Source organism: Pristis pectinata, chromosome 18, assembly GCF_009764475.1.
Source record: "Pristis pectinata isolate sPriPec2 chromosome 18, sPriPec2.1.pri, whole genome shotgun sequence".
Classification (NCBI taxonomy): Eukaryota; Metazoa; Chordata; class Chondrichthyes; order Rhinopristiformes; family Pristidae; genus Pristis; species Pristis pectinata.
In genome coordinates this window covers 19507705-19528268 of record NC_067422.1, presented here as the reverse complement: position 1 = coordinate 19528268, position 20564 = coordinate 19507705, and the positions used below count along the sequence as shown (strand labels likewise).

Below are 20564 nucleotides of genomic sequence, written 5' to 3'. Positions count from 1 at the left end.
CAAGGCAAATGGTTTATGATAACATAAAGGGCAATTGTTTGTCATACTGGGGGTAATCAGTCACTGAAAACTATTACCTGTTAAGGTCAGTGAGTGGGGAATATTGCACCAGCAGTTCCCACACAGAAGAGCTTCTCTTGCGAAAGTAACAATCTCAGAGACATGTGACGTCACCGGCGTTCGCTCCTCCCTACCCAGTGGCGTCAGACGGCGGATATGACGTCAGTCGGTTGTCTCAGTACAGTAATGGCGAAGTAGAGCCTGGGAGGGAGAGGGAGAGGTAGTGATTAGAATCCGATGCAATCCTGCGTGCAGGTGGACAGAATGACAATAAAACTTGGTGGAGCATAATCTTCAGTTTTTAACGTGTCGTTTGGTACTGATATTGTCGGGGTGTATTTGAAAAGGAGCGAGAAAAGTGATGGTGAAAATCGTTCTTTGAGAAAGACAGGGAGTGAAATAGAGAGTTTCCCTCAGTAACCGGGTTAAAATCAAAAACATTCATTGGGTACCAGGAGAAACCCCAACCATGGAACTGAGAGTGGGAAACAGGTACCGGCTCGGCAGGAAAATCGGCAGCGGGTCCTTCGGAGACATTTACCTGGGTAAGAACTGAGTGGATATTGGAAGAAGGACAAGAGAGAGAATAGTACTCATAATAACCCAGTTAAAAACAATGTGTGTGATATCTCGTCCTGTGTCACTGGCCCAGAGTGGAATGGATATGGCAACAGTTTAGAAAGATGAACTGTCATTCATACAGTCAATCTCCATATCCGTAAATCTGCACCTGGGAAGATTGAATCCCGGGAATCACACATAGAAAGAGCTGACAGGGTTTACACCAGATAACCTGTTTCAGTAATCCACCCGTCAAAGGATAGACTATCAGATAGATTTTACTGGAGCAACAAATCAGTTACGAGAGTATGACTAACGTAGCTGCTTTTATTTTTAAAGAAAAACCTCAGCTGATCTACGAAGTAATACTCCTGGGGATAGCTGTGTGAATTTGAGAGGATGGGGTTGAACTAGTCTTTCGCAAATTGTCAGAAGTCGCGGTCAAGGCATTGCTGTTTTCTAAATAAGTGTTTCAAAGTAATTGTTTGTGTAGAAGAAATGGATTATGGGAGCTCAGTAAATAAAATTGTTTCCTGGTGAAATGTAGCATACGACGCGAGCCAGGATTATCAATTGTTTTTTGCATATGATATAATGATCGCAGATCGGTTCGGGCCAAAGCATATTCTTTATCCAAAAGCTCTTGATGAATGGTCTATCATTTAAGTATTGAGCCCCTCATAGGAGTTCTCTGGGCACGAGCCAGGAAACTTCTCCAGTTGTCTGATGTTGGGGGTTAGTACACTGCTGCCAGTGTCGTCTATAGTTTTTACAGAATCTCACCTTTTCAGCATTATCAAGGATAAGACATGGGGTCAACCCAGGTGTTTGTTGAGTGTTACTAAATTCCTGGGAGTACTGAAACAGTACATTTTTTTTGTTGCAAGATGTAATGGCTTATACCTGCTTAGATCTGGATGACCTCTGAGTGCACATGCTGTGTTGTAGCACTGGACTAGAGCACAGAGAAGGGTGAATGTAAGGGCAAGAGAAATGGAATATAATAGCAGTTTATGGTATTTTAATATTATTTAAAATAGTAACTTGATACAATATGAAAGACCAGTTTACTTTGTGTTGATCTGATCAGTTATGTCTGTCCTACACTGACATGCAGTAGGCCTTCAGTTGTAATTGAAACATTTGTTTGGGATCTCATCTGTGTGGAAGCAAAAATGGATGCTAACTCTTAAGTTTGAAATGTGTCAAAATTGGCAGACTTTATATTAAACTTCGAATGGGGAGGGATATATCTAATTGATATGCTAAAATAGTGAAACTTGTTGATAGAAATGTCACCTCCCACAGAATGCCATTCCCAATGGCAATCCTGACTCTAGTTGTGATGATATAGTGTGAATGTATTCAGCTGACTTTTTCCTTTTGTCAAGAACAACCTTGGATATAGCAGCTTTTTAAATTTCTCAAGATACCCATGTCATGACCGCAGGCTTGTTTTCTATCCATGCAATTTTTGATGCTGTCCAATTTGTCTATGGCTATCTTCTGAAATTTGCAATGTAAATCAGAGAGGGCTAGTTAGAATTGGGTATTCCAAGACACCAAATTTATTACTGTATTTGATATTTTACTGTGTGTCACTTTAGCTTTCCCATTGGAAGCTTCTAAATATTGACAGATTCTTGTTTATGAACAATGAGAAATGTTAAGATTTGCAGTGTTTCAGGAAATGAGTCATACGTGTGCTCCAGGTCAAAGTGTGTTTGGTGGACAGACTAGATTATATTGCAGAAGCCATTTATTCTTTAATAATGTAGAATTTAGCAATGTACATTTTATTACAATTGTATATATGGATATTTGATATACCATGTACTCTTCTTAAAATTTTAAGGTTTTTATTCTGACTTTTGATAAGTTATTTGAGGTCTAATTTTGACTTTTCTGGATATTTAGCCACTTGTCCATTTTCCTTGCAGAGCTAACCTTAAGAACTTTTCCTCTATTTCTCTGTGGCAGGTTGATTGGGGGGGGGGGGGGGAGGCGGGGTAGAGACTGCAATTGCAATGAGGAAATATCATCCAACCTTTTCAAAAGGCAGAAAAAATGACTCATTTCAAGTTAATTTTTAAATTATCTGGTGAAGTGATTGTAACCAACATGCACTTCAAAAAGTGTTGATTTAGGAATCAAATTTCAGTGTGTGTTTGTCTGGGTTCCTTTTTTTGTTATGACTTGTGCTTTCCCTGCCATTTCCCCTCCCCCTCAAGGCCTTGATTCCTTTGTTTCTTTGTCCTGGAGCTGTATTGTGTAATTTGTTTTATAAAACACTCAAAATGGCTTTAGATAATGTACAAGAGTATAGTAGTGTTGGACAGAAGGTCTTTTTAAAACCTAGTTTCTCTATGATTGCTGACTGAAAACTCCATTACCATTGTAATTTATTCTGTTTTATTTTCAGTTTTCTTCATTGTTTTCAAGAAAAAAGATGTTGCATTTGGTGAATTGACCTCAAAAGCAGAAGTATACAGAAAGTTTTATTTAAATTCTGAACCCGGCCCAGCTGATGCTACAGTGCATTCTAATACCATCTGAATATGATTGACAGTCTCTACCAGCTGGCCATTAATGGATTTTATTCCCATCCTTTTACAAAAATTATACGTGCTTCAGATTAAATGTTTCTTTTATGTGCATTAAAAAAAAGAAGAGGCAGCTAAAGCACAAAAGAATGAAAGCAAAGCATGTAAGCTTTCATCGTTTTTGGTTGCAGCATCTTGTATAATGGAGGTTAGTGAACATCTGCAGGGTTCAGACTGGGAAGGAAAGGGGCCACTTTGATGGTTAAAAGCTGTCTTGTCTGATTTTTAAGTAAAATTGATTTTTTGCAAAGTATGATCAGCTGTGGGTATGAAGATGTTTCGACACACCTGTCCATTTTTGTTTAGTACTGTATAATTGTGTGTTATGTGACTTCGCTAAGTTTGGTCTTGCTTTCTAGGGTGTTAGGAGATTTCCTGAGTCTTATAGTTTTGCGTGGATATCAGAGGATAAATTTGAGTCTCAGTTCCTCTCTTGGGAAGATTTGCTTTCTGGTTATTATGATCTTGTTCTTGTTCCTGCAGTTACTTGCAGCTTTACCATAACCTTTTGATGTGACACAACAGTACAAAGCTGAGGAGATAGTTTCCCTTTTGTAGTTGCACCAGTATGTGAATTCATATTCTCTGTCTTGAGATTGATGATTTTTCTACAATTGTAATTTGGAGGTTATTGGATTTTAGTTCATTAGTATCCAAAATTTAAAATCCATGCCATTTTTTTTAAAGCCCTTTATGACCCTGACATTTGCCGATCTATAGCCTTCTGAATTCTCCAGTTCTCTGATTGTGGCTTGGGGGGGCGGGGGGGTTGGGGGGTGGTGGTGGTTGGTGGAGTTAAATGAGGAAATTGCAGCTTCATCTTGTACAAGATTCAGAATAGCATGGCCAGAAATACAATCTGGAGTAAACAATGACCTCATATAGGAGAAAAGGCCAATGTACTTGCGCTTTCTGTTAGGTTAGATTGTATGCCTTATGAAGATGCTCTATGAAATGTTTGTATTTTGGTTATTTTTAAGCAGATGTGGTTGTTTGTTCTCAGATGAGATGTTTTGATTTGACACCTTTAGATTTCCTGTTTGGAGTGTTATTGTGTGAGTATTTGCTAAATCCACAACACAGACCCAAAGTACGATTCCATATTACCAACAAAGTTCTTTGATTGTGTCCTGGAGGCAGGCAAAACAACAAATACTGAGTGAAACATTAGAATAACTTCATATGAATGCTGTACTATAACTTGGGAATTAAGAGGATGGGATAAGTGTCATTGTTTTATCTCCAATTTTTGGGAAAAGTGTAGGATGCATTTTGCATTAAAGTTGTCTCATTGAAGCAGCTGCTTCAAATATTTGAGAAGCTAACATCTGTTCAAGCAGCAACCAAAATCCTCCCTAGAAATAAATTATAAAATATTAGATATTTTAAGACTGATCAGAGGGATCAGAATTACTTTGTTAAAGCAACTTCATGCTTGTAATTTGACATCTCAATGTGAACCAGCACCACAACAGACTTCTGTCCACTGAATTTTCTATAAAAGTTTCCTGATTAAATGCCTTGTCTAGAATCACAATGTAGAATGATCAAAACAACAACAAAATATGGCAGATGCTGGAAATCTAAAATAAAAATGGAAGTTGCTCGAAATACTCAAGTCAGGTAATGCCCATGCAAAGAGGAATGGGGTTAACATTTTGAATCCACAGATTTGTGTATACCAGCATTTTTTTGATCCTGGGTAAAATCATGGTTTAAACAGCAGTAGACGCAAACAGTGCATTCCCTTTTAAACTATTGTTTATTGCCTATGATCCAGCTTAGTAAGCTTAATACTTTCTCCGTATGGTGATTTAATTGGTTGCTTTAAGAATGTGTTGATAGTAAAATGTAGGCTGACTCAAATAAATTATTCTGATAATACACATTTGGTAGAGCTGAAGGATATAGGAACTAAGAAGCAAGTTGGTTTTAAAATTTTTAGATTGGTGTTTTTCTCACAGAGGAAATGATGGTGAGAATGTTTTTCAAGTTTGTATTCTTGCCCAATACACATCTTACCCAATACACACTTTGTTATGGGAACAGGAAATGATTCTCTTCACTGATGATGAACTTTAAATTATTGCTTTGGGCACCGCTGAGGAAGAATGACGTGAAATATGTTTGTATTTAATTGTATTTCAATAAGAAGTTGAGTGGAGTTTACTCAAAACATTAAAAAAGTTTTAATAAGCTCTATAAACAATAGTGAGAGGCACAAAATAAATTTTAATTTGGTTTTAATGCCACAGTTGAAATTCATTAGCAGAAACTTGGAATGTCTGGTTTTGGAACTGGATTGATGAACAAATGGGTGTCTTGCTCATGGACTGGGGGGGTGCTAGGCCATTCCCACCTATATAGACTTAGTGTTTTCAATATTGCCATCTTTAGCTGGTTGGTTGACATGCAAGTGACCCTAGCTAACTGCTTATTTTGTAATTTAGGATAGAAGAATGACTGGTTTCCGTTCTGTTTCCCTGAAGATGACAGAAATTGAAAATTATGGCATACATCTGCCTCAATTCTAGTTAAAGTATGCATTTAGTACTTTTAATGAAGCACAGAAACTGATTTATAAAATATCTTACAAAAGAAAACTCTTATCAATTTCCTTCAGTAACTTTCAGAGTTGGGGTGTAATTTGAAAAGTTGCACTTGCCAGCCAGTGATTTTTTTTTCCATTTATTTGCTCAGATAGGTGGACAACAGAACCAGTGCAAAAGCAGAAAGTCTTAGCATCTATGAGTGAGAACGATGTGTGGTAATCAGTATTTCTGTGCAAATGTGATTGTTGTCTCCAAAGTACTTAGCAGGTAAATAAATGTAGTCCTGACCTCTGATGAATGTAGGCCTAGCAAAATATAAAGCACTTCAGCTAGATGTTTGGAGGTGCATAATTCTGTCAACTTATATAAATTGCAACAAACGTTTGCTAAATAATGTAGGAAAGAAGGGAAGATCTGATTTTTTTTCCCCCTGTGACTTGAACATGACTGGTGTGAGGGCAAGAAAAGGATTTGCCTTTACCATTTTGTCTGTCTTTTGGTCTCTCCATTCAAGACAGCACATCGATCACTTGCTTTATTTGTTTCAAAGAGTACTGGTATTATGTTTTAATCGCATCTTAATAAGCCTAGGAGATCAAATAACTAAGCTCCAGCATTAAAATCGTCAAATTAGTTCATCTGCCAAACATTTACCCTCTTGCAAAGGTAGAGTTCACTGTCTGCAAATTTCAGCATTTACACTCGTTCCCTTGCATAGGGATATATACAAGTATGCTGAAGTCATTCATATTTAGTCTTATTATGTTACAACTTGCCCCTCTTGTAATTTATTTTGAGTAATCATTGGCAATATGCCACATCTCTTCCAATTGTAGATGTAACCTAACCTGTCCATCTGCTTTCAGAGGTTAAGAGGCCTCAATTCCATAATGTTTTTCTTTTAAAGCTATGATTTGCAAAATCAATGCCACATACTTCATGGATCTTCATTTTCCACAGCATCGCCCTTGGGCTTGCAGCCTCCATCTCTGTTCTCTGTACTTTGATACTTTTTTTTAAAAACTGCCCTGCAGTCCCCACAGAATCATTATTTATATTTGAAATTTTAAGAGTTTTATTTTTCAAGCCTTAAATTAGTACAGTATAAGAGATGGTATTTCAATACTTCAGCCTAATTTTTCTTTGAGTAAAAGCAAAGAGTGAACTGGCAGTGCTAAGCTAAAGGTTTCATTAATGTTTGAATAAAACAATTTATCACTAGTAAAATGTTAAAAAGTTAACACTTGAAATACATCTAATTAGAATAATTCTAAAACCATGCAGTGTACCATTTGATTCATTCACCACTGCACAGGTTGATTTTTTTGGTCAGTGCATTTTGTCCTCGAGTCCCATACAATTTGAAATTGGTTTTATGGAGGCTACGGAAAAAGGTGATTACTTGCATAGTGTCATTTAATATTATGCTGGGTAACACTTTCTTGTAGCTGTTAATGTGCCCAGAGCAGAGGACAGAATTTGCAACACCACTAGAGAGATGTCACGTGTGAGGATGTCATTTTGTTATCATGAATGTATCCAAAATAACCTGTTATTTACACTGCTCAGGCCTGATCAGCAGTTTGTAATCCAGGCAAATTGATGTCAACCAGAACCATGAAATATCTTGGCATAGGAATGGATAATTCTGCCCGTTGTGTTTGCTTGCATTCTCATTTTCTGTGCACTTTTCAAGAATCTGCTCTCCTTTAAGTAGCAATTTTTGAACCATACTGATTTTTGGCAGAGAATTCCATTTGTCACTAACCTTTTTTTTTCTAGCTTTCTCTTTTTAATTCTTCAGCATGGTACCTTCTCATTATTGTCTTTGTGATCAGAGCAAGTAATCTCCCCTCACTACAACTATCCCTTTATGAAGACCTAAGTCAGTTCAGCTGCAACTACATTTGGCCTAGTGGAATGAAAATAGCTTCTCAAATCTCTCTGAGAATGTACCCCCTTATTTATGGTAAAATCCTTGTGAATTATTGCTGCCCATATGCCACTGCTTTCCCATTTTTACCTAAAATTGCATCTAGTATTCCAACTGTCGTCCAGCTCAGTCATGCACAATAAGGGGGTGGTGTACATACACCTGTCTACATCAATGGTGCTGAGGTCGAGAGGGTTGACAGCTTCAAGTTCCTGGGAGTGAACATCACCAACAACCTGTCCTGGACAAACCACGTGGATGCCACAGCCAAGAAAACTCACCAGCGCCTCTACTTCCTCAGGAGGCTAAAGAAATTTGGTTTGCCCCCTTTGACTCTCACCAACTTTTACCAATGCACCATAGAAAGCATCCTATCAGGATGTATCACGGCTTGGTATGGCAACTGCTCTGCCCAAGATCGCAAGAAGCCACAGAGAGTTGTGGACACAGCCCAGTGCATCACGGACACCAGTTTCCTCTCCTTGGACTCTGTCTTTAACTCTCATTGTCTTGGTGAAGCAGCCAGCTTAATCAAAGACCCCACCCACCCGGGACATTCTCTCTTCTTCCATCGGGTAGAAGATACAGGATCCTGAGGGCACGTACCACCAGACTTAAGGACAGCTTCTACCCCACAGTGATAAGACTATTGAACAGTTCCCTTATACAATGAGAGAGACTATGACCTATGACCTCACGATTTACCTTGTTGTTACCTTGCACCTTATTGCACTGCACTTTCTCTGTAGCTGTGACACTTTACTCTGTACTGTTATTGTTTTATTTACCTGTACTACCTCAATGCACTCTACTAACTTGATGTAACTGCACTGTGTAATGAATTGACCTGTAAGATCGGTTTGTAAGACAAGTTTTTCACTGTACCTTTGTACGTGACAATAATAAACCAATACCAATTCTGCTTTTATTTACCCCCAAATACATTATTTTGCATTCTTTATCTTAAACAGCCAATATGATCTTTCTTCCCCTTTTTATCTCCTCGTACAATGCTTCCCAATTTTCACCACAACTTGTCACGATGTTTTGCCGTACCGGTATCAATTTTTTACCATCAGCAGATTTCAAGTGTCCAATTTTTTTTCTATAGGCTAATTAGTCAGAAGTGAGTCATATTTTCCTGTATGATTTCTGTTTGGATATTTCGAGTTCATCCACGTCTAGATATTCTAGTCTGGAAGAACAATTTATGTTTTGGTAAAGTAAGTCTGGAGGAATGAAGATACAGAAACAACTTTAAGCTTTTGATGAGCCACTTACCTTCTGTCTGCCTTTATCATCTTCACCCAATTACACCTAGCATAGAATTAATTCTAACAATGTACTTTTGATAATCACAGACTAATTGGTGACAACTCCCATGAAGTCCATAGAAGTGCACGTGTCTGTTTCTCAAGAGACCAGGGATTTTATTATGTACTTATCTAGGTAACAATGAAGGGGCACATTAGAAACATTGGATTGGGTTTGACAAATCATATGGTAAATTATAAATTAAATTATAGTTAAATTGTTCTTTTTTTTAAATGTTTTCCAGTACATATTTTTGGACAAGGTGGATGAAGCTATTGGATTATTAGGTAAAATAAATTACAGAACAAGACCACTGACAAACATTAAAACAAAGTTAGTCTCCAAATACAAAGTGAAAATTACATGGATCATTGTGTGCACTGCAGGCAAAGTTCAAGCTTTTGCATGTTTCCAGAAGAATAGTATGCTTTAAATAGCCATAGGAGTTCTTTATGGAGAGATTTAATTCATTTTATTACAGTATTACTGCCCTGAATCAACTAGATTATTTAAATTACTAGTTGAGAACTGGCTCACAGCTCTGAATTTATCTAAGATACTGTTACCATATATGAATTATTCCCTTTTTATATTATGCCCCTTCTGGGACAACTTAAATTGAATGCCACTGGCTCCTAGTCATTTGATAATGCAACTCCTGAGATAAGATTATAGGGGCTTTACATGCAAGGTGACTTGCCCTGTGATTTTCCCCTCCCTCTCAGTAGGGAAACACCTGGCCTCCAATGAGTAGCTTGCTGACTTCCCATCGGAATTCCTTTTAAGGCATAAGTTATGACTTAGTAGGGTCTTTGCTGCTGCATGCTTAATTGCAAGGGATTTTGGTGTCACTTTGAAAAGATTTTTACGAAAGCATGGTCTGTGTGTTATACAAGGGGTCTCTGGTTTATGGAAGACTGGACTTTAGAAAATCCAACTTTATGCAAATTCCCCCAGAGTATAGTACTTAAATCTCTTCACCAGAGAACAATGCAGAGATCACCCATAGAAAAAGCCAATACTGCCTGTCCAAACTCTCATTCAGGTGAGATCAAACATTACGAACCCCGAGACACCTCTTTTATTGAACTGCTGATAGCTTTCTCAGCAATCGGCAGATCAGGCCCCCCCGTTTGTTTCCAATTAAGGAAAATTCAGTCGAGGCAGTTCTCTGGAATGGAACCCTTATATGGAGACCCCCTGTATAATTATTAGAAGCACAGAAGTATGTGATGCTGACTGGCTAAAAACAATTTTTTGTTCCTTTTTTTTGCATTCTATACGGTTAGAGAGCTTGGTTTGACTTATGTTGCCTTGCCTTAGGTTTTAAGTAAAGTTTTCAATTCAAATTGAAGTAACTGGGCTCTTCATTGTAGCAAGTCTATAAACTTAATGTTGCAGTTGCTTTTCCACTAAGGATGCGATATATAAAAGCATCATGAACAAGAGCAGTCTAAACACCATATTAAGTAGATTGTTAAAGGAAAGCTATCATTCCCGGCGCTGCATGCACTATTATTGCACTTACACGGTCTCAAGCTTTTACTATACTTGTTGCTAGCTGGTTTGCATGCATGGACCTGTGCATTTACTTCGCCAAATCAAGTTGTTTGGACATAATTGGGAAGATAGTTTTGTTACTAGCAGCATGTTCATAAGTACCATCATTTTTTCTTAACATCATAGACTCCAAATGCTTTCTCTGGACCCTGCAGTACTTTGAAAAGTTGTTCTTTTATGCAACTTATGAGTCCTTAGCAGTTCATGTCAATATAATAGAAACATATTACGTCCACTGTACTAGTTACAGGGCAGTTCTGTTACATTTCAAGCTCCGGTTTGCGTTGTATATATTGGAATAAGAATGTTCAACCTGTTACATTTAATAAAGTCTTCTAAAGGTCACATTATCATAAACGTTAGTCATTTTTGATATCGGCTGCTATAAGTATAAACCAACCCACAACTTCCTTTCCTACCACCACTTATGCTGTTTACAGTTTTATTTTAGATTTTCATAAAATGTTGCATGTTCAATGGAGCATATTGAATCTGGTCTTTGCTAACTTGAGCTTTTGTATCATCAAGCAGGTAGAAGGGATTTTTTTTAAGAAACCAAAATACTCAACATATTAGATAAAAAATAAAGATCTTCCAGTCTCTGAAGACCAATCACTAGTTGCATCCATCTAACTTGTCACTTTTCTGTCAACATCTGATTATCATCACTAACAAGTACTGATTAGAATTTTGACCTGAGAACTAGAATTTGAGATGCTCATGTTCTTGGTGACATGACTTTGGTGAGTTGATGATGTGTACCTGCAGATGATAGGTAGTGCAGCAAATGAGCTACCCACCCCCTACAACCAGGAGGAGAATAGCAAATGTAATGAAGCCTCAGGAACAGCAAATCCTCGGGCAGTGTACTGCTGAGACACTGCCCATTTCCCCTTCCTCTCTCACCCCCACCCCCCACCACTGCCAGGCCCTTGCTGGAACACCCCTTGTGGCCTCTGACAGTAGACAAAGCCAGGGGCTTTGCTTATAAGCGTCTTTAATATTGGAGATGTGGGGGGATAAAATGATTTGCTCTAAATAATTAGAAAAATACAGATTTATTTTTAGGATGGGGAAAGGTGGGTCCCCAGCATAATTTGATTAGGCCCTGCCATTGGATTCCATGGAGTTCTGTTATGCTGGCACCTGTTATTCAGCACCTCGGAAACAGTTGAATACTGGCAGTTCTTTTCAGAAATGGTGGCTGCAACCATCGTGATATGGTCTAATAAGGGTTTGACAGTGCAGTGAATGAAGCAAATTGTTCTGTTTTGTTTCTCTATGAGCAGTTGAGCTCTGTGAGTGTAGCTTCAGTTGCACTGTTCAGACGTGGTCAGTACTCCATCACAATATTGACTTCAGAATTGCAGCTGTTGAGTTGAGAGGTGAGCCTCTTGTTAAACTTCTGATCAGTAGCACCCCTGGAGATTTTGATGGTGAGTAACTTGGTAGTCAAGCTTTTGAAGATCAAATGAAGGTTCTTGGAGTTAGTGAAAATGTCACTAATTGACACTGTGTACTGTAGCTGGCAAGGCATGCTGCATCATTGAAGAAATTGGAATGGAACTTGCCACTTGAATTACAATGGCACAGCATCAGGCCAGTTAATTAGCAGAAACAATTGATAATTAGATCAAGGATACTTTTCTGGGGATCTCTCGCAGGAATATTTTGTGCCTTCGTTAACAATGACCACTTACAGACCATCCCCAGATATTGAATGGGTTCTGTTTTTACAGACGTCTATAAGTCAATTTTGTCCTTAAGTTGGAAAATGCACAAAAATCATTTGATATGGTAACCATACGTCCACAGTATTGTAATGAATGGCATCAAAAGCACGTGAGACCTGATAAGAAAGAATAATTGCCAAAAGTAGAGAGAGAGGGGGGAAACTAGTTCATAAGTACATAAGAATGAATGTATGTACATAAGACTTTTGAATTTGTTAATATTATGGGAGCTTATTCATATGTAGGGGTATCCATAAGTCAGGCATTCATAACCCAGTGACAAATGACCCTCCAGAATCACACCATGGAAGACCATTTAGAAGACGAGAACTTCTAGTAATGATTTTGCTGGACTTATTCAGGAATAGCTAAGCAACTGAAATGTGAAATGCTGGGAAATTTCTGGTTTTGGGAAATTGATGAAGTTCCCCTGTTTGTAGTTCATTGCTTTACAACTGCTTCACAAATAGTTTATTACTTTTTCTGTTTTTACCAAATGCTTTTTTCCCCCTCTCATTTGACTTGAGGTAGGATAAGCTCTGTTTATGTAAATAGTGAAAGTACTGCAGTCCCTACACAGAAACATAGGGAATCACTGTCTATATTCATCACATTTGCTGCCCAAGTTGTGTATCTGCTTTGTAGTCAGCTAACAATGGAGCTATGGATTTTGATGGTCTCTAATTCCATTTGGACAACCGATTACATTTTGCAAGTTTCTGATGATTTGAGTTCCTTAGTGATAAATTTGTTGTATTAGTTGGTTAACTCTTCAAGACAAGTGTGTTGCATTAGCAAGTTGCTTCACACTGCTATATCGAGGACATGCTCTTGTCTTCAAGGTAGCAACTATGACTTCATGGTGGTGTTCCTTACTGAGATCTGTATAAGCCTTTCATTGATGTAAGTCAGGATTTGTTTGTTTCTTACAGGAACTGACATTGCTGCAGGAGAGGAGGTAGCCATCAAGCTGGAATGTGTGAAAACCAAACACCCACAGTTGCACATTGAGAGCAAGATCTACAAAATGATGCAAGGAGGAGGTAAGGGTTTTCTTCACTTTCTACATTCTCTACATTCAGTTATGTGGTTGTATTAAATTTGCTCGTGCTTCAAATGGCCACACTGCAAGATAGTTACAATAACAAATGCTTGAAAGGAAACCATTTCATGGTGAAAAGTAATTTTGTTACTTTTTCCTTTTACCAGCTCCCAACTTGCCTGCTTACCATCTGCCTATACAAGCATAACTGCTTTGTTGCAGTGGCCCAATTAACTGCATACAGGATTTTGATCCTTAGCTCCAGATTGTGCAGGACTTTGTTAATAAATTTGATCAGATAAATGAAGAAGAATGTTAGATTAGCTATCACAGTGAATACAGAAGAATGCCGTACACAAAGTTGCAAATGTGTTCAGTACATCTTGGGTCACAACTGTTGACAACAGTATCGACTGCCATTATGTTCTTTTTCATTCCCAGCCTGAATGTATGTCCACACTGTAGTGTCTTAGGTCCACATGTTGTAAAAAAAAATTGTTGGTTGAGTGCAAGGGCTGATGTACCTGCAGCATTGCCTTCTGGATCCTCTTTCATAGTCGCATTCTCCTGCCCCTTTTGAATGCCAAATTCTACAGCACTTAAATCTAAAATTGATCACCTGGATGAGGCTCTTTATATTTTACCTGATTAATCAACAGGTTGTAATATTTCAGAGAAGGAAATAGCTTACCCAGATTTTTTGCTGTGTTAGAGTATAAATGGGGTATTATCACTGTTTATTCTTTGATATTGACATCTTGTTTTCAGATGAAAAAGTTTCATAAGGAAGCAACTGTGTATCTGTAGCAGCTAATCTGGTATTGGGTTGTAGTTATCTCAGAAACATTTGCACCAAGTATTTATCACTGATTATTCTCTTATATTCTTCTGCTACACGGAAGTCTTTGCTAGGGTATTGTTGCTTGGTAACCCAGTGTTTTTGAGTATTGTTCACTGGCTGTTGTTCATGGATGAATTTCTGTAGTGAGTTTGAGTAGGGTAATCATGCTGAATTCGTGATCAGGGAGGAGAGCCCAGTTATTGTCTTTTATAGTTTTGTTGCTGTTTAATAAGCCAGGCTTGCAGCTTGCAATTGTGAAAAATAAGTGGTGTAACACTCCCACTGGAAGTGGAAGATTTATGTTTCCTCTGTTCGAATTGTGTTCTTCCTTTAGTGAACCTTGCCCGAATACTCTGCTGTGCTTGAGCAGGTTGTGCATAAGATAACCGAATATAATACAAAGCAATTAACATTTATGGCTGCAAACTTTGTATCATAAACTCCATCTGTTATTGTTAGACACAGCTCTTTTTAAATAACATAAGAACAAGTTTTTAAGAAAAATTCAATGTGTTTGTTCATTTGATGTGAATCTAATGACTTGAAAATGTGGCAAAATTTTAGCAGCCGATTAATGTTGGATAATATAAATGTTATTTATAAATGCATGTACACTATAAATTTGAATATTTAGAAGTTTAACAGCAATAAACTTAGGAAAAGACTGGACTTCAGTTGCGGTTGAGTTTAGGATAGGGATTGCGGTTAAACAAGGTGCAAATAAATGAGTGCAACTTTGTTTTTATTTCTTGGTTAATGGTTTTCTCTAAGGTTAAGCAAATTTTTAACTAATACTCCCTTGTTATTTCAATACTTTAAACAAGTTATACTGTGGAAAATTTTTTGCTAGGTTTATTTCTTTTCAATTGTTCATTTCACTTCCAAGTTGACTGACTGACTGCGGCCTAGTGTACAAGGTCTAGATGTCAGAAGTTGACACCACTAGCACAGGTCTTCCTACAATATAAAAACTGTTTAAAACCAGTCTCCCTAGAAAATGAGTATTCTAGGCAGAATTTTAAGAATGAGTCCTTTTCATCTTGCTTTCCTAAACTGTAGTATGGATCCTTGTGATCAAAAATTTAAAATTGTCATAAATGCTTTCAGAAGTGTGTCTGTACATTTTAATTTGTTATACGTACCAATGTAAATTTATCTGGAAGTTTTTCCTGTTCTTCTGTCAATTGTTAAAATTGCCTTTTAATACAGTGAGCTAGGTCAAAACAAGTGGCACTAGTTTAACATTTTGTTGTGCCTTAATACCCTTCTTCTACACACAAAAGATTTTATTTTATCCAGTGAAGTTAAGAACTATATTTAAACAAAATAATTAGGTTTCTTGGACAAACACACCGTTTGGGCTGCAAAAGTGTATGAGAAAGTGTTTGTGGACTTTAGAAATTGAGTAAATACTGCCCCTCTTTTTTAACCACTTTTGGAACCAATTTGAATCTTGTGCAAAGGGTTAGGTTGGATTGTGAGAAGGTTAAATGTTGAATCATGATTCTATATCAAACTGACTATTTTCTTTCTCCTGTGTGATGTATTTAGAACCCTGTAAATTGATGATGTAACAAGCAAATGGCAGATCATGTTTGAAGTGATCCAGCAACGGTTTAAAATTAAAACTAGCCGGAGTTTTCAAAAAATTGAATGTTGAAGAGCTGGTTTCCTCCATCTTATTTTAAGAAGCTACAGATAATTTTGTCTTTGGTTATATTAGAAAGCTTTTGCAAATTTATTTTCTAGCTAGTTCTTGCAGGATGTGGGGCTGCCATTTCCCTTGATACTTCAATGCTTTTGTCTGACAGTAGGTGGCACTATCAACAAACAAAAATTCAACAAAAACACAATCAACAAAAATTCTAGCCATTTTAGAACATTGATTTGCATGCCATCAGTTTCAACTGTGCCTGATTGGAAATGCTCTTGCCTCTGAGCAAAAGATGTGGATTCATGTCCCAAGCAGAAACTTGAGCACTAAATTTAAGTTGTCACTTCCATGTGATAGTGAAAGAGTGCTATGCAATTGGAGACTTTTTAAAAAAAATCCTACACAACTATTTTTAAGAGTGTGGAGTTATTCGTGTTTTTCCCCTAATCAAGTGACTAAAACATCTAGTCAACATCACGTTCTGGGATCTTGCTGTACATTTAGCTCCTGCATTTCTTACATTACTAGAATGCCTCTCTTTTGGAAAAACCTTTTATCAGCCTTGATGCTCTTTGGAATACGTTGAGGTGATGAAAAGCAGCATACAAATGCTAGTATTTCCTGCATGCCCAACCACAACCTCTGAGCAAAGCTGTGTCTGTTAGCTTGTATCAGAGAATGTAGTAATAAATTGTTAACTAATTGTTGCAAAATGCCATTGGTTCAATTTGGTGCTTGGAGTCTAAGTTTTCCCTTCATTTTTGCTGAATTATCAAATAAGGTGGAATCAGTAGTTTGAATTTTAAGCAGTTTCTTTTTTTACATCCTAACTTGGATCATTTGGTTAACAGAAATCAAGAAAACTAATAAAGTAATAACTAAGTAAACATAGTTTTGAACTGTATTGAATATTGCTATCTATAACTACCTGAAAATTCAATAAACTTTGAAACAGTTGTAATATTGAGCCAGATTTCTATGTTCATGGCCAAATAATAAAATCAAACCTTAGCCTTACTTAAAAACTAATTTCTTTGAAGTTAATAAGAATGCAGGATTACAGTTCTTTGTGCTTTCTTTATACTCAAATTTATTTCTTATATAGTTGGGATCCCCACCATCAAGTGGTGTGGTGCTGAGGGAGATTACAATGTGATGGTGATGGAACTGCTTGGACCAAGTCTTGAGGATCTCTTTAACTTCTGTTCTCGTAAATTCAGCCTTAAGACAGTCCTTCTCCTTGCTGATCAGATGGTAAGAAATAATTTTGTTTGTAGCTTTTGTGTGAATGTTTGTGGAATTGACAACAAAGGGCTAAAAGCAATCTTTTTCTCCTTCCCAGTTTGCATCCATTTTCAATATAATACACATTTTTCTTTCCAGCAACTGTCAATATATATTGAGTGAAAAGATTTGTGAAAAACAATGTAGTGCTGTAGGGCTTCAAGTGGTAAAAGATGGGTTTGTGATTGCTGTTTCCCATCTGTGTTCCTGGTTTCAGCTGTGGAAAAGTGCTAAGTGGAAGCTAGGTTGCTTCTCGACCAGAAAAGGAGCAAGGATGGAAGAACTCCTCTCCAAGAACCCCATCTGGCTCTTGATTGACTGCACAGGTGTAGTTATGTTACCACTTTTTGCATCAATGCAAATGGTTTTGGGTAAACATTGATGCAGAAGTGCCAGGATTTCTGGGGAGTCCAATACCAGTCTGATTCCCATGTACGTTAAAGACGCACGGTTTGAGGTCCATTGTCATGAAAAAGCAGACACTTCCAGCTGTGCTCTCCAAACATCAAAAATTAACAGTGCAGGAACTTCTATTAGTTGGTTTCAAAATTCAGAAGGGTCATACTGGCAGCTCTGTTTGTGTTTTCAACTTTTGCATTTCATTGTACTGTTGTAGTCTGCTGGTAAACCAACATAATTGCAGCATTATCTGCAAATGAGCAAACTAAATGACTGGGGAAGCATGGTTAGGGAAGGCATAAAGTGATAAAGAGGAAAATTTACTATTGTAAATTTTGGATCGGGTAGAGGAAGTGTGAAGCTTGAAAAATAGGTTTCTAAGTGAATAATTTCAGTTTAAAACAGTTCCTGTTTATATTAATAATGGCATTGGATTAGGAATTTTGTAACAATAGCTCACTTCAACAGCTGCATGATTGGGGTTTTGACTCCCAGCTGGAATCCAGAGTTAATTTTTTTTTGTCCCTACATTGCCTTTTATAGGATTGGTTGATAGGAGGGATTGGGGGAAGGTGGATGGAAGAGATTACTAGTCCTGTGCCATTCAACGAGTCTTCCTGTATTGCCAAAGCAGGAGCTTGAAGGATGGACTCCCCCATTTTCCCAGCTATGAGGAAGGGGTTGGATGCAAGGGTTAATGATTCAATTTTATTTTTTAAAAAAGGAGGGCTCTCTGACATTTCTCTTACAAATCTCCTTTTCCTCTTTATTTAGATCAGCAGAATTGAGTACATTCATTCAAAAAATTTCATCCATCGTGATGTGAAACCAGACAACTTTCTAATGGGATTGGGAAAGAAAGGCAACCTAGTCTACATTATTGACTTTGGGCTAGCAAAAAAGTACCGGGATGCACGAACACATCAACATATACCATATCGTGAAAATAAGAACCTTACAGGAACAGCTCGATATGCCTCGATAAATACACATTTGGGAATAGGTAGGCAAATTAGTGTTCCTGCGTTATCTTGTGCATTAGAAATGCTTGGATTTCTGGTAATTATTCTTTGCATGTTATGCACATGTTTAAATGGTAACAAGATCTCAAATCCTTACATTTTTTTTACCAATCAGCAGAGAATGATGATTTATCTCGCTGTACCATGATGCAAGGTCTTATAGAATTATGAAGCATGACAAGCTTTTTTTTTTGTTGCTTATAATGCTGTCGTTGCACTTCTGAGCAATTAATTTATATGAAGCATTTTGAAAATGTCCAAAAACTTTGTTAAAGCACTATATAGACATATCTTTTTTTCTGCCTGACAAATTATATATTTAGTAAATTTTAGGATGAACTGGGCTTAAAATTTCAGGTAACTCCAAAGCCTTTGCACTGTAATCTTTTCCAAGAAAATTCAGTTTGTAAATACAAATTTTTGGTGCAGACGTTGTTTAAAAACTAGCTTGTTCTGTGTTCTGTGTAATAGTGTCCCAAACTGATGTGAACATTTCTTTTCCAGAGCAAAGCCGACGTGATGATTTGGAGTCTTTGGGCTATGTTTTGATGTACTTTAACCTGGGGTCATTGCCTTGGCAAGGCCTAAAGGCAGCAACAAAAAGGCAGAAGTATGAGCGCATTAGTGAAAAGAAAATGTCAACGCCTATTGAAGTTCTCTGCAAAGGTTACTCATGTAAGTAGAAATATTAAGTAAAGATCAAAGTCACCATAAGAACTTGACAGTGTAACAGTGGTGTGGGTAGAGAACTATTATGTAAATCGCCAAGTTCAAATGCCCATTTGTAATGTTCTTGTTCTTTTGGATGATTCTAATTTGTTGTAATCAGTTCTGGGAAGTAAGCCGTAAGTCACAATTACAACATAGTAACTGGTATAACTTGATGCTTCTGAAAATTGATGGTTGTGAAAGAAGCCCTCAGACTGCCTATCACATGACACAATTTTGTTTGTGAGGTGAATTTCTATTCATTCTTGGTCAAGCTCCTGCAAGGTAATTCATTGCCAAATTCTCTCTGTATTTATCCAGTATTTGTCTCCTGTAAAGCCAGTATTAATTGCCTATTCCTAATTGCCCTTGAAAAAGATGGTGGTGAGCTACTGCCTTGATCTGCTACAATGTTTTCGATGAAGGTACTCCCATTGTTCAGATGTGCAGAAATTTCCAGGATTTAGACCCAGTGATGATTAAGCAACAGCAATATATTTCCAAACCATCCTTGTGCAACTTGGAAAGGAACCTGAAAGTGGTGGACGTCACATGTTTGGGAGGTACTGTAGGAGTAAGCTGGACAAGTAATTGTAGTCAATACAAACTATAGCCACAATGCACCAGTGATCAAGAAATGAATGTTTAGGGGTTAAATGGGGCATCGATCAAAAGGCTTATTTATCCTGGATGGTGTTGAGCCTGTGTTGTTGGAACTGCACTCTTCGAGACAAATGGAAAATATTCCGTCACACTCTTTGTAGAAAAACTTTGGGGTGACTGAAGATGAATTACTTGCCATTGATTATGAAGGGTAGATGATTATGCTCTCTTGTGTTGAAGATGCTCATGGCCTGGCATTTTAGTGGTGCAAATGTTATTTCCATATATCAATCCATGATGGATTAATGCCTCTACCTTGCCACAATCAAGTGTAGACGCTTATTTTGCTGAAGGCAAATTAAATTGAACATTGTTCATTTGTCTGTGAACATCCCCACTTTCTGACCTCTCCACCAAAGCAGCTGAAGATGGTTGGGTTAGGAAACTGCTGCAAGGAATGCCTGTAGTAATGTCCTGGGGCTGGGATGATTGATCTCCAACAGCCACAACTGTCAACCATTGAAGTATATTCCCTTTGAATCCCATTGGTGTCAGTTTTTACCAGGCCTCTGATGTCGTACTCAGTCACATGCTGGGATGAAGTCTGGAGCTATGTGGTCCTGGCAAAACCTGCACTGCTCATTGATGATCAAGTTTTTTGTGAATAAGTGAAACTTGATAAGATTCTGGTTGCT

The 20564-nt window shown here is 37.6% G+C and overlaps 1 protein-coding gene across 3 annotated transcripts in view; it reads left to right on the top strand.

Moving 5' to 3' along the window:
* The first annotated feature begins 237 nt into the window (after positions 1 to 237).
* LOC127579784 (casein kinase I) overlaps positions 238 to 20564 on the top strand; it is a 37487-nt gene continuing 17160 nt past the window's right edge. Inside the window, exons 1-5 of one of the 3 annotated variants that reach the window (XM_052032709.1) lie at positions 238 to 605; positions 13249 to 13359; positions 16959 to 17107; positions 18311 to 18539; positions 19063 to 19233. In XM_052032709.1, the coding sequence (XP_051888669.1) occupies positions 530 to 605; positions 13249 to 13359; positions 16959 to 17107; positions 18311 to 18539; positions 19063 to 19233 (736 nt within the window). In that variant the 5' untranslated portion in view covers positions 238 to 529. The remainder of the gene's footprint in view (positions 606 to 13248; positions 13360 to 16958; positions 17108 to 18310; positions 18540 to 19062; positions 19234 to 20564) is intronic. The other 2 variants (XM_052032712.1, XM_052032710.1) reach the window with 2 other exon arrangements.